Genomic DNA, 21,603 nt, shown 5'->3' with positions numbered 1-21,603 from the left:
TTTGATAGGTCCTTGCAGGATATAGCTTTCCTCATGTCTGATCTTGGTCTGTTAGTACCTCGTCCTACCCATCTCGTTGGCAAACAGTTCTCTTTTGGATTTTCACTTTCTTTTGATTTGGGGATCTTCCCTTTTGGGTCTTGAAGTATCTTTTCCAAGCAATCTCCTTGTTCCCTCCTCAAGGTTGCCACGATCTTCCATATCATGGTATGCTGCGAATGGGGCAATTAAAGCGTAAGGTCTTGATCAGGTCTTTCGTTTGTTTTTCTTTTCTGCTTGTGGGTTCTCCAGTGTCGTTTCCACGTTGCTTCCTCTAGGATTCATGTGTGATGCTGGGGCAATCCTTGCGTGTTTGTTTTGAGTCAGTTTGTTAGTCCTTTGGACAGTTGGTGAAAAGGCCTTGATTTTCTTGGTAACCTTGGCAATTAACCAACAGTCCTATAGCAAATCTAGTGCTCGACTACATGGTGGTACTTTTCTTTGAAGTATCCCCCTCGCTCAAAAAGCTTCAATGGTTTTCCTTCATCTCCATTATCCCCCATCCATATCCAGCATCCGTCTCTCCTACCCCAGCTTATGCATCAGTATCTCTTTGAATCACTCCTCACCTTTAGCTTTAGGGATCCACAATCCTAGTCTTAGGGATCCACCAATCCAAATCAATCCACCAAGCCTCATCTTTCGAGATCCACAATCCTAGTCCTAGGGATCTCCGAAACCCATCTTCCGCCAATTTGACTCTTTGAAATCTTGTTGCATCAGCTTTTTTAATCCCCTCATCCATCTCCCTATCTTGGATTCCTTTTTATAGCGCTCTGCTCCTTCATCCTCCACCTTCCCTAAAGTCTTAAGCTTGCTTCCTCTTGTGCATCTGATTCTCCTTTATCATTCTCCCATAGGGAGAGTTTGAGCTAATTCAGCCCCTTCTCTTTGCCAGTCTGAGTTTCCTTGCTCATCCAAGATTCTTGTACTTTTCAAGAAGCCATCGAGCCTCGCTTTCTCTCTTTGCTGCCTTCTTGAGGGGGCATCTCACAGTCCATTCTCTCCTCTTCTGCTCTAGCCTTGGGCATCTTATTTTCTTATCTTTGATGCCATGCCACTTGCGGCATCACATCAAAGAGGGGCAAAATGTAGACACCTAAAAACTTTTAGAAAATAAAGTATTTTTATTTTCTGGAAAAAATCTCTGATGACATCATCATTAATTAATTAATTAATTAATTAATTAATTAATTAATTTTTATGCCATTAAATCCCTTTATCTTAATTAAAAATATTTAATTAAGGAATCCCTCCCTAAAATGTTTAAATCTTATTTAAACATTATTTCCTTATTTATTAATTGTTTAATTAATAAATTGACCAAAAATCCTAAAATAAATAAAAAATTTATTTTTTGCCCAAAACTTGGCCAATTTCCTTATGACCAATAACCTCTTCCAAAATCTTCTAATCCTTCTTTAATTTCGATTAAAGGCTAATCCCATCATTTGCTACCCCTAATCCCAACTCAAAATATTTAATTAAGATTAAATATTAATCCTCATGTTTATTAAAAAAGTTTTAATAAATATCTCCTCAACCCAAACCCTTGAAATAAATAAAACTTTATTTATTTCCTAAAAATCTAATTTATCCTCATCCTAAGAAGTTCTAGACTCTTCTAGAAAGTCTTCATCCTCATCCTAGGAAATTCTAGACTATTCTAGAAAGTCTTTATCCTCATCCAAAGTCTAGACTCTTCTAGAAGATGTCTTTAAACCTAACCTAATCCCCTCCTAACCTTGTAACATTCCCTAAACATGGGTTAAGACTTACTAACCCAAGCCAAAGTTAACAAATATCTCCTCCTTCACCCACCCTCATTAAATGCCATCCACTTGCCTATCCCTAAGCTAATCCTAAACCATCCTAATCCATCCTCTAATCATTTGCACAAGCCTAAACAAGCTTAAAACCTTCCTAATCAAGTCCAAGTCAAAATTGCTCTCATCACCCTCAAAATATCTCAACCATAAAACTTTATGAATTCCACTAGGTCATAAATGACTCTTACAAGCCATTTTATTGCTCTTACAAGTCATTATGAGGGTCTTTATGAAGATTTTATCCCTTGAGCCTCCTTTGTTGACTCATCCTTCCCCTTTCCTCCATCCTCTCACCATGTGACATGTGTCACTCCTTGATTGGCTATAAGGAAGCACAATCCATGTGCTCTCCTCTCATGCAATCTGAGCCCTCCATAAGCTTTTTCCCATCCTTGCATCCTAGCCCTTGATCCCTCAAGCCTCTTGCCTATAAATTGGATCCTTCCCCTTTTCAAAATAACACAATCCATGAAGTAAAGTTATAATGCTATTTTGAGATCCAAATCCATACTAAAGCCATCTATCCACACCAAAAATCCACAATCATCCATTGAAGCCTTTGGAAGCATATTGAGCATACATCCTATCTTTTTAGACAAAGCTACTCAACAAGAGAGCTTCTCATTGAGAGAGCCCATTAATGGCTCATATTTTCAATTGAGAGCTCATCTTAGTCTATCTTGAAGTTTATGAATTTTGTTTAGTTTGTAGAAGCTTTATTTAAATTTGGTTTCTATTAGCATACTAACATTGCTTATATACAGACCTAAGCAAGGAAGTCAAGTTGACGACAACTATTAATTATGATATGACACAATTCTCATGAAGGAAAGATCACACAAATTGAGGAATTTATTAAGGGAAGTGATGGGTTTGTGGCAGATTTTCTTAGTATCCCTAGGTGGTACTTTTGCATATTTATGGATTGTACTTGGCATGCATACAAGGTTAAAGGTTTCTTGGAATCATTAACATCTTAGTCTACTTTTTGGTTATTGTTTTCAGTCCAGTTGCAAATGTAGAGCCGAAGACAAGATGAGAGGGGACCCAAGAAAGCAAGGGCCAAACAATTGCAAAGAATGAAGGGCGAATTTAGGTGTTTGGGAATTTTGAAAAAAGGGAAGGTCACAACCTATATTGAGAAACTTCAAGGATATAAGCCATACATTATAGAGTCCTTCAAAAATTGGATTGAGGATAGGGTAACGTTGCATGAGGTTATTGCGAGGGTGTCAGAGGAGTTCATCGTTAAGGTTATGGGTCTTTCAATGGAGGCTCTTAAATTCAGCAAGGAAACCATTGTTTTGAATGCAACCTTCAAAAAATTCCCCAAAACTGATGAGGAGGAGAAAAGACTGGAGAAGAATGGTAATTTTTATGATTTGAGCCAGATTAAGATTATCTAGAGGGATGTTCTTTCATGTATCTGTGAGAATTTTATCCTTGATGGTAGGGCTAAGAGAGTCCACAAGTTTCATTTTGTGTTCCTAAATCATTTTAGGTATAAAGATAGAATTTCCTTTCCATTCTACCTTAAATACTCTTTGATACAAAGCCTCCAAGCACATAGGAAGAAGGATTCTCGTCCTATGCTTCATGAGGGCTTAATCCTTCTTATTGAAAAGTATTGTAAAAATAGGGCTATTAAAAGCTCTCCAACTTTGGAGAAAAAAAGGAAAGTGTTTGGTAATGAATCCTCTAAGAAAAAGGTTAAAAGCGAGGAAGGCACTAGTGATAATAAGAGCACTAAAAAGGGTCATAAGCAGGAGACTAAAAAGAAGAAATGTTGAGGAAGTGACGGATTCTGAGAATTCTGTCGAGGAGGACAATAAGACAGAAATGGGAGACCTTAGCTCAAACCTGGAAGACTACTCTGGAAGTAAGGGCATGTCTACTAGTAAGGACCAAGTGGAGGAGAGCAAAGATAGAAAAATTGAATCAAATGCTAGGTGTGAAGCTTTAAAGGATGATGATAGGAAAGATCAAGTTCTCTCTTCTCCTCCTAATAGTAAATCCAGCAAGGAGAAAATAGACATTGATACAGGAAAAAACAATTAGGGTAATGTCCTTGTTATGAAAGAGCAAAGCTCGAGTAAGGAGAAGGCAGAGGAGTTTAAGGAGAAGAAGGATGCTAACACTGACATCCAGGTTAATAACACTACCATTGACGCTGTGATTAGAATTGAGAAGATACCAGGGATGAGACCCACCATGCGAAACTCTCCTTTCTTCATATTTCCAAACTTAAAGCGGAAGCCTCTCTACAAGTGGATTCGTGGCTATACAATGAAATCATGGTGCTCAAAAAAAATGTTGGAGTCATCCAGGTAGAGCTGGACTATGAACATGTTATGAGAGCCCACCTGGAGAAACTCATCGGTAACATACTTGATAAACTTAAGGATTACGAGCTAGAACTCCATTAACTTATTAAGGAAAGCAGGTAGAGAATGAAGCAGGTCACTTCTAGTTTGTGCGCTGTAGCAACCAATTTAGGCAAGAAAAACAATGAGGAGATCATGTCTCCAGACATTGTTGTGGTGAGGGGTCCAAGAGGGCCTAGCAAGAGAACGAGGCAAAGTATGAGAAAAAAGATTGTTGATGCTCTTGAGGTTCCTATTTCTGCCACAATTGATATTATCGAGGTTCCTACTGAAGTTGGTAAGGAGGTGGAGAAGAGCATCAAGGAACTGGTGTAGGTGCTGGTTGTGGTTGTTGGTGTGCTAGTTTCTGATCCAGGTGTTGTTGTTGGTTCTATTTTTTATTTTTTCTAGCTTTTTGTTTAAATGTAAAACCTAGGGGTGTTTGGTTAAAACTTGCTGTTTCAAGTCCTTATAAAACTTGAATTTTTGTGTTTTTGCTTTAATCTAGATTTCAGGTCCTTGTAAAACTTGGTTGGTTCTTAATGTTGATCTTAATCTAAAACATAAAATCATATTTAATACAAATATGCTAATTTGAAAAAAAAGTATATTTTCATCATATCACTTCATAAAATCCCTAGAACTATCAACATGACATAACATAAAATTAAATTCAATACAAATATGCTAATTTGAGAAAAAGTGTAATTTTCACCATATCACTGCATAAAATCCTAACGATTATCAACACAAATATTATAAGTTCAACACCACACAACCTAGGAAAAGTATATTGTTCGTGGAATTTAAAAAATTAGGATTTCTACAAACCTTGGTTTAGGCAAATCAAGGTTTTGCAAATCTTCATTCCGATTTTTGGTATTTTACTCAAACCATTTGTTTCACTCGGAAGATGCGTGTGAAGACACATTTTCATTTGTAAGCTTGGAGTTCAAAGTAAATTTCAAAAAGCAGTCCAATCTATTGTTTTTACACTTCTTAAAAAACATAACCAAGTCTTGATTTTCAATTCCTACTTGCTAGTAAGAAGTTGGAAAACCTAATTTTGAAGCAAAATTGGAAGTCTAGTATGCTAATTCCATTTTGCCAATTTTGAAACAAACAAAAAAAATTTGATGCAAAATTGGAAGTCTAGTATGTTAATTCCATTTTGGCAATTTTGAAACAAAATCACAAAGTTAAATCCTATAACAATATCACAATTTTAAAACAAGCAATTTTTTTTTCAAATCTAGATTTTGAAAAAGCCAATTCCTATCATCTTCCATAACCAAACAGACCCTAAACTCCTTACTATGTAGGAAAAGTTATTTTAGGTCATGTTAAAGTAGCCCTCAATCCAGTGACTATATATTAGAGAGCATACATTAGGGTTTAAGCCGAAAAGCACAGCCATGGATCCCTCTACTATGAGCTCGCCCGAGTTTCAGCAATTCTTGGAGGTATTTTTCGACCTTGACATTTTTCCTGAAGTAAAGCCTGGTTACTGAGTTACGTGTTGCATAGTAGGTTAAGATACGAATGTATCAGGGTATAAAACAAATCCAGGGTTTCGAGTTGAAAGAAATTAGTCAATATATTTATTTATAAGTGAGCTCCAGGTCGGGCAAGGTTGAAGTTTAGTTATTCCCGAGGCTACGATTCTGAGTGGAATCAAGGTTGGCAGTGATTAAAAAGAGAGAGGGCTTGATAAGATGTTCCAAAGAGAAGCATTGTCTCTTAGGGATGGTGCTACTTTGGCTGGTGTCTCACAAGAGAGATTGCATTACACTTGATATGAGCCATCCTTGCAAAATTTCCGTTCTGCTTATTTATTGAAACAACTTTCTTTGTTTTTGGCTCAATTAGTTTCTTCTTCTTTTTCAAGTGGTTGTTATATTTTTGGCGCAGTGGTTAAAGTTGGGCTCTGTTATCTTAATCCCCTATTGTTCCATTGACTTAAAAGAATTACGTAACAGTTCTGTTATTATCAACAGAGACATGTCTCTACTCATTTTTTTGTCAGCTAGGTAACAGTTTAATTGTGAGAACACTGTTTAAAAATATCTGAGATCTTCGAAAGTCTTTGTGGCATTAACTTAATTTAATAGGTCAATCCTTATGCCCTCTAAAATCACACTGACAGTGAATTCTATGATAAAAAATAGGAGAACTTCATCTTACAGTCATCTGTGAGTTAGACTATGTCTTCAGCTCTGTGTTTTGGAAGATGTTAATTACTTATCTGTCAGAAAAAAGGAGGAAAGGAAATAACTTAACTAGTGGAATTGTGATCAGGTATAGCTACGTTGTTAGGATATGTCAGTATAACTTTTCTTTTTTGAGGTTAGAGATCTTAAGGCAATGTCTGTCTATAAAAATAAATTATAAATGTGTGGTCTAAATAGAACTAAGTTTAGAATAATGTATACCATGTATGGCTCGACGTAACCACCATTAATCTTACTACTGGCGAAGTTTGAAATACAATATATTAATTACCAATTTGTCAAACTTGCACGTTATGATAGAGTAGGAACTTGTAATTAGCATCATATAGGTCATCATTACAACCAACATTATTCTCAACATTCATGTTAGCAACATTTATGTTAGATGATGCAGGTAGGCACGGAGAAATGCTTGTATCCCTTATAATTGAAACTAAAAGTATTTTGGCTACTTGCCTTCTCAAAAAATGAAGGTTGTGAAATAGAAGAAAGATACATGTTAGTTCACACAAGGTCTACATTTCTCAGCTTCATTGCCCCTTGCTTATTCACATAGAGTGAATAAGAAGGCACAAGATGGGATGCACATAAAATAGTTCCTTTTTTACTTGATGTCAAGATGCATTTCATTGAGTGGAAGGAGTTTGTCCCTTGATTTCATTTAGATGAAAGAGAACTAGTAACCTATTGAAGCACATCGAGCTCTCATTAGAGTTGTTAAATTCATATATTGTAAATCAAACTTCAAAATTGATTAAGGAATTTTTTTAAAACAAAATAATATTTTGTTAGTGTAGCAAATGTCAGTGAACTTACATGGGATAAAAAAATGATTGCCAATGTCTGGAGGTGGTGATTTATGACCATTAAGGTGCCACCCAGCGTGAGTATCCTTCCTACACTGGCCATGGAGAGTGGAATCATTTTGACCAGTGTAGGTTGCAAAATCAACAAACTTTGTAATTGCATCCTACATATCAAGTCAACAAAGAGTTTTTTAAGAATTTTGCTGACATTTTCTTTACATTCTGTTAGCAGCTTGTTGGCATAGTAGGGATATTTGTGTTGTAATTGTTGAGTGTCAATGCAAGGGAAGAATATTGTGTGAGGTAGCACCTTGTTGGCATGGTAGGGGTATTTGTTTCGTAATTTTTTGAGAGTCGAAAGGCAAGAATATTCAGTGAGGCAGTCATTTTGTGTCCCTACTTAAAATAAATTGATTTTACCTCTTAAATGAAAGATTTTCAAGATCTTTCTCTTTTTTGTTAATATTGGGATTAATCTAGTCAGTCATTGAGTCGATGCTATCACAAGGCTTTTCCAACCATGGCTTATCCATGTTTGGAAACTAGATCATGCTCATGACAAATTAATGAAATTAAGAAGATATTCCATGTGGTCCCATTAAGTCTCCATTTAGGATAATTGGTTGTATATTTCCTGTCCCAAGTTGTTTCAAGATGGTTGCATTAAATTGCAAAATTAAAAAATATTTGCAAAATAAAATGAAATAAAATCAAAATCAAAGAACATTGCTTTCTTAACTTCAAAAAGAACAAATTACTAAAGAACATAAAAATAAAAAATTGTATCATTTTAATTATCTTCAAGAGCTTTAATCTTGCAAATGATCTAAGAATGGCTTGCAACATGTGGTAGTTTGTGATAGCATTTAGATCTCTTTGGCCTCAATAAAGACTGGTTTGAACAATCTATTTTGTTACTGAATTTTTGTAGAAGAGGTTTAGGGAGCAGACAACACAAGGTGTTCAAAATAACGTTGAGAACTATGTCTTAACTGAGAGACAGACTATTTTGCAATATTTTTTTGTTTGGTGTGGGTTGGACTATGTTTTGAGGACCAACTTCCCAAATGCATTGCGTAAAGATGTTTAGGAATTATTTGTGCATTTTGTACTAGGCCTTTGTAATTCACGATTTTTAAGAACATTGCAGTCACATTGATTAATGCTGTATTTCTTTTATCCTTTAATTCTTAGGAAACAATGGAAACCCGTATTTGCTTCCATGTAACGCTAACGGGAGAAATAATGTTTCTATATGCTTGACCTCTTTTTGACAATAGGGTGCCATAGCTCTTCTTATATCTTGGGCTTGTGTATAATTTTAGAGCTTCATTATCTTTTCTCCTCATATCTTACTATTACCGACACAATGATTCACCAAAAATGAAGGACAAGATTTTTGCATAGAGGCATCTCACAATGGTTAAGTGAACAATCTCTCTAGCATCATATATCAATGCTCTCTCGAATGGTCCCTTTGCTCTAGTTAATGTTAGTGAGTTCTTCTTCATTTTTACCCAAAATGAGTGGCTCTTTATTACAACATTAAGGATGTTACTATTGGGCGGAGAAGCTTTTGGTCTTTGTGAGTCCCCTACTCCTCTCAAAGGGTGTACTGTTTTATTGAAAGCTTTTGCAGTTACTATCTCTTGCACTTTAATATATTTTGCTATTATATTAGATGGCAAAGGTACACCATTCTTTCTTGGACATCCTTTGATTGTTAATTTACAAATGACACACTAGCTTTAAGCTTGAATGTCTGAACTTGTATATTGTTGATCACACATATTGCTTTCGAAACATATTTCCCGTTTCCCAGAATTTATTATTACCATTTCCACATGCATTTACAGAGATGAACTTGGGTCCAATTTAGGAGTAGGGTGGGATGATGGATCTAGAATTGGACCATCATAATAATCTCAATGTGCAATTAGCCTACATTAACAAGAAAGTGCAAGTATCAAACAATTAATTTGCTTTGAAATCGAATTAAATGAAATTTGAAATTATGTTCTAGACTACGACCCTAAATTCCATGATTCAGAATTACAAGTTTCAGATTTTACTCTAGTTTCATCTTATAGTTCAGTTAGACTAATAATTTCTAGAATGTTCCATATTTCTGCTTTGCTGAAGTAAGTTATAAAATTGAATTAGTCTGATGTTAGCTTAGACTTTGAGTTTAAGGTTCATGATTTCCCCTAAATTTAATGTAGTATTAATCTTGATCTAGGTTTTTTGATTTTATTTTAAATCTCTTAGTTTTCAGTTTTATTGATATCCTTGGAAAATCAATCAATCAGGGCATTTGTTAATTTTAAATATATATAAAAAATGGATAAGCACATGTCACGTGTGGAAGCTATTTTCGGAACATTGAACTGCAAATTGCAAAACCCTGGTTTGACCTTGCTGTGTTGGCCAAGCAGCATAGAGTATGCATCCTTCAAGCAGAAAATATTATGCATTAACTCTATGTTATTATTTATGCATGTATTTATTTATTTAGGCATTGTGATGTCCCTTTGTGTTTGTTTTCACTTGACTTCTCTTTATAAATTTTTTGTTTTGTTATTATTATGTTATTTTGTGTTGAGCCTTTTGTTTCTTTCATTTTTTACATCGGGTGAAGAATGTTTTGAACTAGCAAACCCAAAATCAACCAAGAACCCAAATTTTTTAACCAAACAAGAGAACCATATCCCTAAATTTAAAATTTTTATCAGCCAGATCAGTGAACCAGTTCATTAAACCTTAATAAAAACAGACAATTTCCTTTAAAACAAGTGAAATTCATGGACAAAAGAAATGAATTGAAGAAGTAATCTCCGTTTAGGGTTTTTTTGAAGCAATTGTGAAGTCAATGAAAATTCTGATGACACTTGGATTAGTGACAGAACCATTAAATAATTGTATTTGTGAATGCTGAGTACTACATTAGTCTATAGAAAAATCCTAAGTTACTAATTCAGATGTGGATTCTGGAAGCGGTTACTGGGATGTGGGGATTTTTTATTTTTTGGATGCGGATGCGGGAGGAAATGTATTTATCTATCTATCTATATAATATGCAAAGAAATGCAAGAAATATACAATAACAAATCATTTGATAGTATGGCTATGATACTTAACCCTTTATCAAAATTGGAGATATTTCAAAATTCATATGATATATCAATATGTGCTTGTCCAACATTAGAGTTTAGTCTTAGACAATAAATTCAAGTAGGTCAAGTTCTAGATTCCAACAAAATAAAAACCTAGTTAATGATTGAAGATTCAATCAACTTGCATCATAGTCTGAATCATAGGGATTCATAAGAAAATCCATATTTTCATCATCATCTCCGATTGCTGAAAGATCATTTGAACCAAACATGGTTCCACTTATGCTAGATGCACCACGTGCCACACTATCATCATCATTATCTCCAATTGTAATAAGATCTTGAAGTGTTGCATCCAAATCCGCACATTGAGGGGCTACATCCCAAAGCTTTGTTGCCCCTTCCTTGTAATGATCATTCTTACTTGACAAAAGACACAAGTTGGTGTGGACAAAGACCAAGTCATCTTCTTTCTTGTAGCCCAACCGGTTGTGCTTCACTGAATGGATAAAGGAGTATGTACTCCAATTCCTTTTAGCATCATAAGAACTAGCAACCTAGATAGTTGTCACAAAACATACAAATGAGAAACAAATTTATTTTTAAGAATGTGTGAAATGCGAAATTCTAGAATGCAAGTGTAAACATAAAAGTTTAAAACAAAACAAAGCAAAAAACTTGACAAAAGACGCAAGTTGGTGTGGACAAAGACCAAGTCCTCTGCTTTCTTGTAGCCCAATTGGTTGTGCTTCACTGAATGGATAAAGGAGTATGTACTCCATTTCCTTTTAGCATCATAAGAACTAGCAACCTAGATAGTTGTCACAAAACATACAAATGAGGAATAGATTTATTTTTAAGAATGTGTGAAATGCAAAATTCTAGAATGCAAGTGTAAACATAAAAGTTTAACACAAAACAAAACAAAAAACTTACTTTGTGATAGGACCTTGATTGCAAGAGGTTGAAGATGCTTGAGAGGTTGACCATACATGTACCACCATGTGATAGTTCCCTTTCTATTTTGGTCCTTTAGTGCAAATGGAGAATGTGTGTAACACGAAATTCTAGAATACAAGTGTAAACATAAAAGTTTAAAACAAAACAAAACAAAAATCTTACTTGTGATAGGACCTTGATTGCAAGAGGTTGGAGATGCTTGAGAGGTTGACCATACATTTACCACCATGTGATAGTTCCCATTCTATTTTGGTCCTTTAGTGCAAATGGAGAATGCTTTAACCCCGAAGCAAACAGCCCAAATTCTTCCCTCACTTTTTCATGCATTTCTTCTTGTGGGAAGAGTCTTGTAAGAGCTTTGTGGCACCCCTCAACAACCTCCTCATCTGCAAATGGTGTAACTCTACTCAGTATACCAACTACCTCCTCACTATAGTATCTAGGAGATAAGGCATATTCAAGGAGGTGCAATGGGGTAGTCATCTTATTTAAGCGATGGTGGATAATTGCTTGCACTTGTTCGCATAAGGTTTCGCTTTGTGTGGGGTCACTCTCATGTGCTTGTATAGAACATTTTACCTTCTCAACCATGGTGCCCATGCCATCATACACATCGTCCAAGCAAGGTGTATATGTATCAACAAAATAGAGCATAGTGAAATCCAATACCTATGCCGCATGAGCCCACCAACTCTTACTCAAGATCAAATCCGTGATCCTTTGTGCTCTTTCTGAATCTGAGGTCTTCCATGTGCCCCATTTATTACCGATGACCATTTGGCCCAATGCATCTTTTACCTTGAGGAGTCGTCTCATAACAATTGTATGAGATGCAAAACGAGTCTCAACAACCTAAGCAAATTAACAATATGCGAATTGACAGTAAAATTATAAATTTTAATTTTTAACTAAATTACAAATCTATTACTATTAGTAATTAAAAAAAATCAATTTATCCTCAGCAACTCCAATTTGGAGTATGTTCTAAAAATGGATTGTGACATGTGATGGTTTGTCACAAACATTTGTATCTCCTCCCCCTTTTGGTATATTTTCTTCATCAAATCTATTTGAGTGCCAATCCTTTGCATGATCAAAGTGAACAATGCACAGTGCATGGGGTGCAAAAAATATGCTCATACTGACTCTCAACCTAAAGCATCTGCACTGCTGCAATTTTTGGCATTGTCTGTGACCACTTGTACCACATTCTCGCTACCCACTATCTTGATGGCCTTGATGAGAATTATAGAAATGAATTTAGAATCCTTCACTTGCCCCTCACAATCAACAACCTTCAAAAACATTGCCCCTTTGAGGAAAATTGCAATCACATTAATTAGTGGTTGATTTCTTGTATCCTTCCAACCATGTGACACAATAGTTAGACTTGAAGTTTTCCAAGATTTTTGATTGGTTGAAGGTCTTTCTCTACATGTGTCTTCTCTTGTTGCAGTAGAGTCATACGCACCTTTCCATAACCCAGGCTTGTGTACTCAGTTGGTGATTCTTTGATTGCTACCACGGTTTCCTTCTAGTATGGTGATCTCACCAAGTTGAAAGGAAGCCCATTCGTGTAGAGGAAATGCGCAATAGCTTCATCAACACAGTCTTTTGCGTCCATTTTAAATGCAGCATGCAATGGGCCTCTTTTGCGGGTTGAAATTCCCACTTCTTCCTCATCCTCTCGTGGCATAGGTACTTGCAAGAATGGGTGTTGGGAGGATGCAATTGTTCCAGTGGGTGCATGCATCTTGCTCTTTGAGGATGGAACTTGATAGTAGCTTTTTTTTTGATCTATTGATCAATGCAATGACAACTTCTTGTTCTCATACAAATGAAAGTATTTTTGCACTAGTCATCCGAATACCATTTTTGCCGTTGCACATTCCAAATCCTTTGCTACAGAGCCCATAAAATGAATTGTCACTCGAGAATATGAGCTATTGAAAGGTTTTCCTTTATTACTTTGATAATAATTGCACTTCCAATAGTATGAGCCACCTCCTGCAACTTGTGATATCTGTGTTGTATGTCTCCACAAAGGAGAACCTATATCAGTTTTGAAATTATAAGTCCCTTCACCTCCTTGGCCCCCTAATGAACTTTGACTAGCACTATCACCGATATCCATTCTTGCCTAGTTTTTTGCAACCTATTCTATAAGAAAATAAATAAATTTTAATTAGGTCCCAACAACTATGAACATCATGCATTTAAGAAAAAGAAGTGAGAAAAAACTACTAAAATAGATACCCAAACTTGCTTCTACATATCTTTCAAAAAAAAATTGAAAAATTTCTTCAAGAACTTGAAAAAATTCATCAAAATACTTAACAATGGGATTAATCACTTAACTTGAATGATTTAAACTCCCTTGAGAAAGCTATCTTTCTTCGAAAATGTTGAACTTGGCTTCACAATGGCAATGCAAACTAGAGACCAAATTAGAAGTGGCTGTAGGTGCAAACGAAGTTCCAAAATGAGTTGTGAATGCTTCAACATTCACGTTTAGGGTCATTTTAGGGTTTCATAGCAAAAAAAAACCTTAAAAAAAAAAATCAAAACATGTGTATAATGGGGGCAAGTTCAATTGTTTTTATAGTTAAAAATTTTTTTTTTGGGCCATTGGGTTGTTGGAGGCTCCTAGATGCATCTGGAAGCCTTGTGGAAGCTTGCTGGAAGCCAGCCACAAGCTCCTAGATGCGTTTGGTAGCCAAAAGCAACTCTAGCTTCCAAACGCATCTGGGGAGCCTACCGAAGCTTTTGGCTTCCAAACACATCTAGGAGCCTGCAACTGGCTTCCGGCCAGCTTTCGTAGGGCTTTCGGATGCATACGAAATCCCTTCGTTTCGGCTTCCGCACCCATGGGCAGGTAGCATGAATCGGTAACTTAGGAAAATTCCAATGCAAATCTAATTTTAGGGCATTTTTTATGGCAACCTATGAAATAAGCTACAAATACTTGACAATAATAAACCATTTTGAGGGAGCAATCCTTGAAATTTCCAGTAAGAAACAAATTGCACAATGATGACAATAAAAGAACCACAGCCTCTGATGTATAGTGTACTTATCCAATGGATACCTCTTAGGCTAACCCAACCACTTATATAATACTATATAAATGATTATATTAGGTAATTGACAATTGTTCTAGCTACACCTATACAACTGCAGTTGGTGAAAATGGGCATAGCAGTTTATTCAAGAAATTATTTTTTGATCTATGTGCTTGTCAAAGGATGCAAGTTTTGAATAACTCCATTTTGACAAGGAGCATCTTTTGTGCATAAAGCTAGCTAGCTCATCTCATTACAAGAAACATATTGCAAACACTAAATATAGACATTTAATATTGACAAGAAAACAAATTGGACAAATGAATTTTATACAATAGAACCAAAATTTAGAGTATTGGTTTTTAATCTGGAAAAATAGAGGGCTTAGTAGTTTATTCAAGAAATTCTTTTTTGATCTATGCTTGTCAAAGGATGCAACTTTGGAAGAACTCCATTTTGACAACAAGGAGGACCTTTTGTACACAAAAAGTAAGCCACTTTGTCTCAGTACAGGAATTATCTTGTAAATGCTAAATAAAGACATCAAATATTGACAAGAAAACAAATTGTACAAAATAATTTTGTAAAATAGAACCATCATTTAGAATCTAGATATCCAGATGGTTGTAAAACGACCTTTATAATCTAGGAAAGCTCTTATACTATGCTCCTGAATTTGTTAAGCTCTCTCTCTCAAAAAAAAAAAAAAATGAAATACAAAAAATGACTCTTTCTTTTAAGGATGGAATCTCTTCATCCTGAAATTCATTATAAACTCCCTTTCTACACTCTTTTACCCATTTTTCCTCACTCAATTCTTTTTGAGGTTCCCCAGCAAAAGGGGAAATGGCCCACAACATACTTTCTTATTTATAGAGTATTTATATTTGCAAATGCACCAAATGGATCCAGTGTGCCAAAGAAAGGGTAAAGCGCAAATTTGAAGGTCGGATTCTGGATGCAATTGAGGGCAATCAGTTCCTTGAACACAGGCATCTGTCAAAAATCTTTATTTTGTATGTTGGTGATTCTAATAAGGATAGTCATAAGCGTAAGTTGAATTTCACTTCCAATTTGATGTATATTATCTGTTACATGTGGACACATTACCCTTCCCTCTCTGTTCCCATCTCATGATCTCCTGTATACACCAGGATGGCACAACCTGTCAATAGGAGAGCTGGAAACAGTATTTGACATCACTGGGACATCAGGATTCAGGAGACAGTAAGATAATTCCTTGTCTGTCTTAATTATATAACAAAATTTCTACTGTACAGAGGGAACTATTTTTTTTATTTTGGTGATCCGAATAAGGATAGGCATAGTCATAATTCGAATTTCACTTCCAATTTGATGTATGTTATCTGTTACATGGGGACACACTTCCCTTCCCTCTCTGCCCCTGTCACAATCTCCTGTATACAACAGGATGGCACGACCTGTCAACAAGAAAGCTGGAGATAGTATTTGCAATGGCCTATATAATTGGGACATCAGGAGACAGTAAGATACCTCCTCTCGGTCTTAGTTATGCAACAAAATTTCTACTGTACAAAGGGAAATTGTATGACTACTGGGACAGCATCCGCCCAAGTGTAACATCTCTATGATGTCTGGAGAAAGATGTGACCTGGTCACAATTTATCGTGCAAAGACCAAATGTATGATTACATAGAATTTTTGAAATGTTTTAACACTGTAATACTTTGGAATTCCTACATACAGCTACAAAATGAGAGTGTGAAACTGTTGGGTGATTGTAACATGTGTTGAAAAAAAAAATTACAACAGCAGACACGTCCTACTTGCTTTGTCAGTAGGAAGTTGTGCGACTGGATGCAAGAATTGAAACAATATTTGCAGTTCTTAAACGATTGCATTCAACTATGACATGGAAACATTCTTCTGTTGAATGGCAGCATACTGTTGCTACTCTTTTTGTGAATGGGCAATTTTGTGATTGAATACAGTTGCAAAAGAGCAGACAATTATAAAATCAGTTTATCAGGTCTAGAATGAGCAATACATGGTTGGATACAGTTGTGATAAGTAAATGTTAGTCATTACTTGTTGGATTTCTGTTTATATTTTTTGTATCCTTTGGGTGCTTTTTCAGAGTGAAAACATTGAACAATTAAATTACACATTTTTATTGTTGCTTTACTTTTTGGTGTCTTCTGCCATCCTCAAAAAGTGTGCTACCTTTACCTACTGTCCCCACCCCTGAGAAGCTGGTGAATATTCTAATCTCCATTTGTTGCTAGAAATATTTGTAATGAGTTCCAATTCTACTACTAGGCACGAGTACTAGATTTACTTTCATGCATTACAGTGGTGATGCTTGTGGAAATAGTCAAGTGCTGCAATTGTTTTTTCGGTCTATTTTAGACTTCTGATCACAGCATGTAGCTTTTCTGACCTTATTGTGTGGTGGTTGATCAATTATAGGCAGTCTATTCCTATATATTTCATAACTAATATAATAGACCATATACTAAGTGACATGATTTGCATTTCTACAGCTGTTCTGGGCCTATTTTTGTTGGGCCTTTAGATAGATTCCACGCGGTATATGTTATCAAGAAGAGCTCTTTCAAGCTGTATTCATCAGTAATTTTTTATGTTGAAAATCTGAAGTTTGCAATTTTTAAGTTTAAAAAAATCTTCTATTACCGTCTTTAATGAGTGTTTTCTGCTGATAATCGGTACTTGGGGAAAATCTTTAAGCATTTTATAATTGGTATTAATCAATATGTTGCCTCTGTTTTTGTGTCAACCACCTTCTGTCCATGTTGATGATATCTTTAGTGTCCTTTGCAGATTTGAGTTCTATTTATTTGATATGTACATTGCGTGCCATTTACTTTGGGACAGTGTTTAAGTCAATGTTTGAATGCATGTATATCCTTTTGAAAGTGGTTATGATGCATTGTATGTTGGAACATGCAGCAAGAGAAGCAGAAAGCAATGATGAATGAACTTGTAGGAAAGCTTTCAGATGTCTGCTGGGATAAATGCATTACAGGTGCTCCTGGAAGTAAGTTTAGCTCAGGTGAGAATGCATGTCTTGTCAATTGTGCTCAACGCTTTATGGACATGAGTGCCCAAATTATGCGGTGGGTTCAGAGCATGGGATGATTAATGAGTGTTTGGAAATATTATTTCTGGACCAGTGTGCTTGGGCTTAAAATATGTTGACCTTTGCTTGAGTGATATCATGATTGACTGAACACATTATAGAAGAATCCATCTGATTGATTGAACACATTAGAGAAGAAACCATCTGATTTGAAACTTTTATTAGATTACAATGTTAACTTAGAGACGAGCATACTTGTATGTTCTCTTGTATAGTTTTAGCTCTATTCTCAGAGGAATGTTAATGCTTTGCTTTTTAGTAATGAATACGATCCATTTAAATTTAGTGCAATGACTCTCAGTTGAGCGACAGCTTTTCATGTTACGTGTGTCCTTTAATGATAGACCTTTGCATCTTTCTCTATAGTGTAAGATTCAAGGTACACAGTTGACATTCATGGTTGATTGCACGATTCAGGGAAGAGGTCAAATCATGCAACATTTGTATGTGCAATCTCCCCTCTTGGGATTTCTATAATTCTGCCCTAGAATCATAGTTTTGGAAAGGATGGCTGCACAACTGTTTGTTGATTCCTAATTTCAGTTCTCAGTCCCTGATGATATATATGCAACTCTGCAAGATTATTTTTTCTGGCTGTTTTTCCTTATCAGTTATGTTTAGGAATCAATAAATCTCCTCCTATTGTCTTTTCCCCATTCATACTTTAACAATCAATCACAGACACTGCACAACTGCTGTTACATAGGTTTTGTGCTACACCTTTCTTTTATTATCCACATTGTAAATATAATTGCAATACTCATTGCATGAGATGAACAGGCAGAACATTTCAGAACTAACTTATTGCAGTACTCATTGCATGAGATGAACAGGCAGAACATTTCAGAACTAACTCATTCATCTCTAAGAATGACGATGTGGCATTACTAGGGCTGCATATTCAATAACAGATAGTTCACTCCCAGCAATTCACAAACACTGAAGACTTTTCATATGGGATCCCCAAGACAAATCATTGCTGTTGTATTGGAATTCGCTGGAGTCAAGCATAGAATTAACTCCTAATATTCCTTCAGATTTTTTAATAATTCGAACTCTCCCTAAATGTTCTTTCCACTGCTTGATTTTTGGGAGGCCATGATAGCAGAGTTATTGAGAAAATTTCTTATAGCTTCAAAATCTTTTGCTTAGCCCTTTCCATTGACTGAACCGCTTCATGTAAACACTTTTTCACTCGAGTCCTGTGATAACCCTACTGAGAATATCAATGCCAGTCAAGAGCAAATGAACACCCAACCACAACCTTCCGAGTTTCCTTCTTGTCAGGCTGGCAGCTACCCATACGTCCTCCTTCAGCAGTCAAATTCATGCTATGATGGACCAGCAACTAACTAGTACAAGGCAACAAGAGTATTGAGCACTGAAGTGAAAGAAGCTTGTGTCCAAAATAAGAAGTTAAATGATTGAGTAAAGAAACCCATGATCTCAATGAGCTGTGCCCTGAACAAGTCGGTCAAGAGCAAATGAACACTCAACCACAACCATCCGAGATTACTTCTTCTCAGACTGTCAGCTACCAATATGTCCTCCGTCAGCAGTAAAATTCATACTATGATGAACGAGCGACCAGTATAAGGCAACAAGAGTATTGAGCACTGAAGTGAAAGGAGCCTGCGTCCAAAATAATAAGTCTAATGGTTGAGTATAGAAAACCCTTGATCTCAATGAGCTGTGCCCTGAACAAGTCACGTCCACAAATTTCTGTCATGACCACTCTGTTTTCAGTTCCCATGCATTGCTGCTTGGTCCAGTGTTTTAGGGCCTCATGTCTACATGCCTCAAAATTCATAGCTTCACGAAATATCTATCTTCAAACTCTGATATGCAGCAGGCCCAGCCTTCGACAAGTTTGTCATAAAACTTTATATATTTCACCTTTGCCTCACATCAAAATTTCAATATCATGCTGAAGGGATGATATTGATTGACGGGTAGATTGAATAGCCCACTTATATGCCTTCAATTTTGAAGGGTTGCACCCTTAGATCATACCCAATGTTTATTTAATTAGTTTTATTAATTTATATTTTATTTCTTCATTCATTATTATTATATATTATTCTTTTTATAAACATCTTATTATATGCTATTAATGTATATCATCACATGAATGATGATTATATTATTTTTATGTACCAAATTCTTTTACATTATTGTTTTTGTTTTCATAAAATTTATTAAGTTCTATTTCGAAAAAGTATGATTGATTTGAGTGAAAATATTAGAGTAGGAATCATCTGTGACTTATAAATATTTATTTGAATAGACTGTTCTTTGCTTTAATTTTATTTGAAGACGGGCATCTTGTATATTGTCCTACCATATCTTCTTATGGAGGAATGTGAACCATTCAAATATACTACAACAGCCTTTAGTTGGCTTACAGCTTTTCATTTTTTACGCGTATGTGTTCTTTATGGTAAGTGCGTTTATCACTATAGTGCAAGATTCAAGAAACGCAGTTTTTCATGGTTGATTGTACGATTCAGGGAAGAGGAAGTCTAATTCTGCAGCCTTTGTATGGGGCTATAGTCAGGGAACGCAGTTACTAAAAGCGGCAGGTGAACTCTTGTTGGTAGGCAGTGGAGGACACTGTCTATAATGCTCAACTATTTTGGGGCAAAAACAATAGTTTTGCCAGACATTTGCAATTGACTGACTGATCGATTTATGGAAATTATAAATGAAGGAAATACAATGGCTTGGTTGAAATGGAAACAAAAGCATCTCATATGTTTTCATATAACTTATCTGGAAGAAAACACGGCTATATTACAAATGATATGGATGTATGGAAATTAAAAATGAGTGAAAGACAACGGCTCGGTGGAAAGGGAAACAATATCATCTCACAAGCTTTCATATTATTTGAAACTAAACAAAGGATATATTACATAACATCTGTTCCAGTAATTTATTTTCCACATTGTGACACATTCAGATAATATACAAGTGTGCAATCTAGATCAATAGTTTCTAGGCCTCAACATTGTCTTATATATATTTCAATCGATTGATTTAGGATCAAATTTAGGCTTTCTTACTCTGGGTTATTGATAGGCAGTGAAGAGCACTATGTATAATGCTAAATTATTCTGGTTTTATTATCCTTTGCCGGGTAATTTAGTGATATGTGACAGATTTGGAAATTATAAATGAAGGAGATACAACTGATGTTGGAGCATTGGAGGTCACAAGCAATCTTGAAAACTTTCATGTTAAATTTTTGAATTATTGGTGTAGGATGGGTTTCAGTAGAATATTTTGGAAATTTGAGGTCACAAGCAATCTTGCATTAAAAGAACTTTCACGTTGAAAAAAAAATTCATGTTAAATTTTTCAATTATTGTAGGATGGGTTTCAATAGAATATTTTGGAAATTTGAGATCACTCGTTGAATTTTTAAACAATTTCTGTAGGATGGGGTTCAATAAAATATTTTGGAGAATCATTATATCTTTTTGGCATTTCAGTCTGGTCTTTCCTTTTAATTGACTCGAAAACTAGTGAATTTTGGAAAAATAAAAATAATTAATGACTTTTTAATTTCTTGAAGATATAACCTGGTTCTTGTTTTTATTCACTTCTCAAGTATTGGATTTCTATTTTTGGATATATTCTTTTTAGAATTTTAAGCATTTTCATAAAAAGAATTCCAAAGACAATTGAAGTGAATTCAAATGGTAGATAAGTGGCCTTTTATGATGTCAAGAGGTAGCAATTGATGAAAATAGAGTTTAGAGAAAGAACTTGCAAGTTGTTCAAGAGGACTCTGTAAGAAAAAGTGCTGACAATTAATTTGTCAAGAGAAAAATAAGAGGTAGCAATTTACGAAAATAGAGTTTGAGAAAGAACTTGCAAGTTGTTCAAGAGGACTGCGTAAAGAAAAAGTGGTAAGTAGGTTGTCAAGAGAAAAATAAGATGGGAAAGTGATAATGAGTAGATGCGTTGGAATCCTTTGGGTGAAGATAATAAGTAGGTTTGAAGGCATGATGTTCCAATAATTTTTAGTCCTTGCCTATATATAGGTAGGGTAC

The 21,603-nt window shown here is 35.4% G+C and overlaps 1 protein-coding gene across 2 annotated transcripts; it reads left to right on the top strand.

Annotated features, from left to right (window-relative positions):
* The first annotated feature begins 5,538 nt into the window (after positions 1–5,538).
* LOC149540463 (mitochondrial import inner membrane translocase subunit TIM8-like) lies at positions 5,539–20,553 on the top strand. 2 transcript variants are annotated; one of them, XM_089801574.1, is made up of 3 exons: positions 5,539–5,694; positions 17,356–17,443; positions 20,056–20,553. In XM_089801574.1, the coding sequence occupies exons 1-3, from the start codon at positions 5,647–5,649 to the stop codon at positions 20,166–20,168; spliced, it is 249 nt and encodes an 82-aa protein (XP_089657700.1). In that variant the 5' UTR covers positions 5,539–5,646; the 3' UTR covers positions 20,169–20,553. The 2 variants fall into 2 exon arrangements, with proteins under 2 accessions (XP_089657700.1, XP_089657699.1); XM_089801573.1 differs by having other exon boundaries at positions 17,356–17,458.
* Positions 20,554–21,603: the final 1,050 nt, after the last annotated feature.

The sequence above is a fragment of the Cupressus sempervirens genome, chromosome 9 (genome assembly GCF_028749045.1).
Source record: "Cupressus sempervirens isolate cs-2001-9-10 chromosome 9, ASM2874904v1, whole genome shotgun sequence".
In the NCBI taxonomy this organism is placed as follows: domain Eukaryota; kingdom Viridiplantae; phylum Streptophyta; class Pinopsida; order Cupressales; family Cupressaceae; genus Cupressus; species Cupressus sempervirens.
This window is presented reverse-complemented; position numbering and strand designations above follow the sequence as displayed.

Bases quoted from the DNA above. Each gene is read 5' to 3' on its own strand.
- LOC149540463 (XM_089801573.1), top strand. From the start codon at position 5,647: ATGGATCCCTCTACTATGAGCTCGCCCGAGTTTCAGCAATTCTTGGAG. The intron at 5,695-17,355 runs GTATTTTTCGAC...TGGAACATGCAG, and splicing joins AGTTTCAGCAATTCTTGGAG to CAAGAGAAGCAGAAAGCAAT. The intron at 17,459-20,055 runs GTGAGAATGCAT...TGTACGATTCAG, and splicing joins TGGAAGTAAGTTTAGCTCAG to GGAAGAGGAAGTCTAATTCT.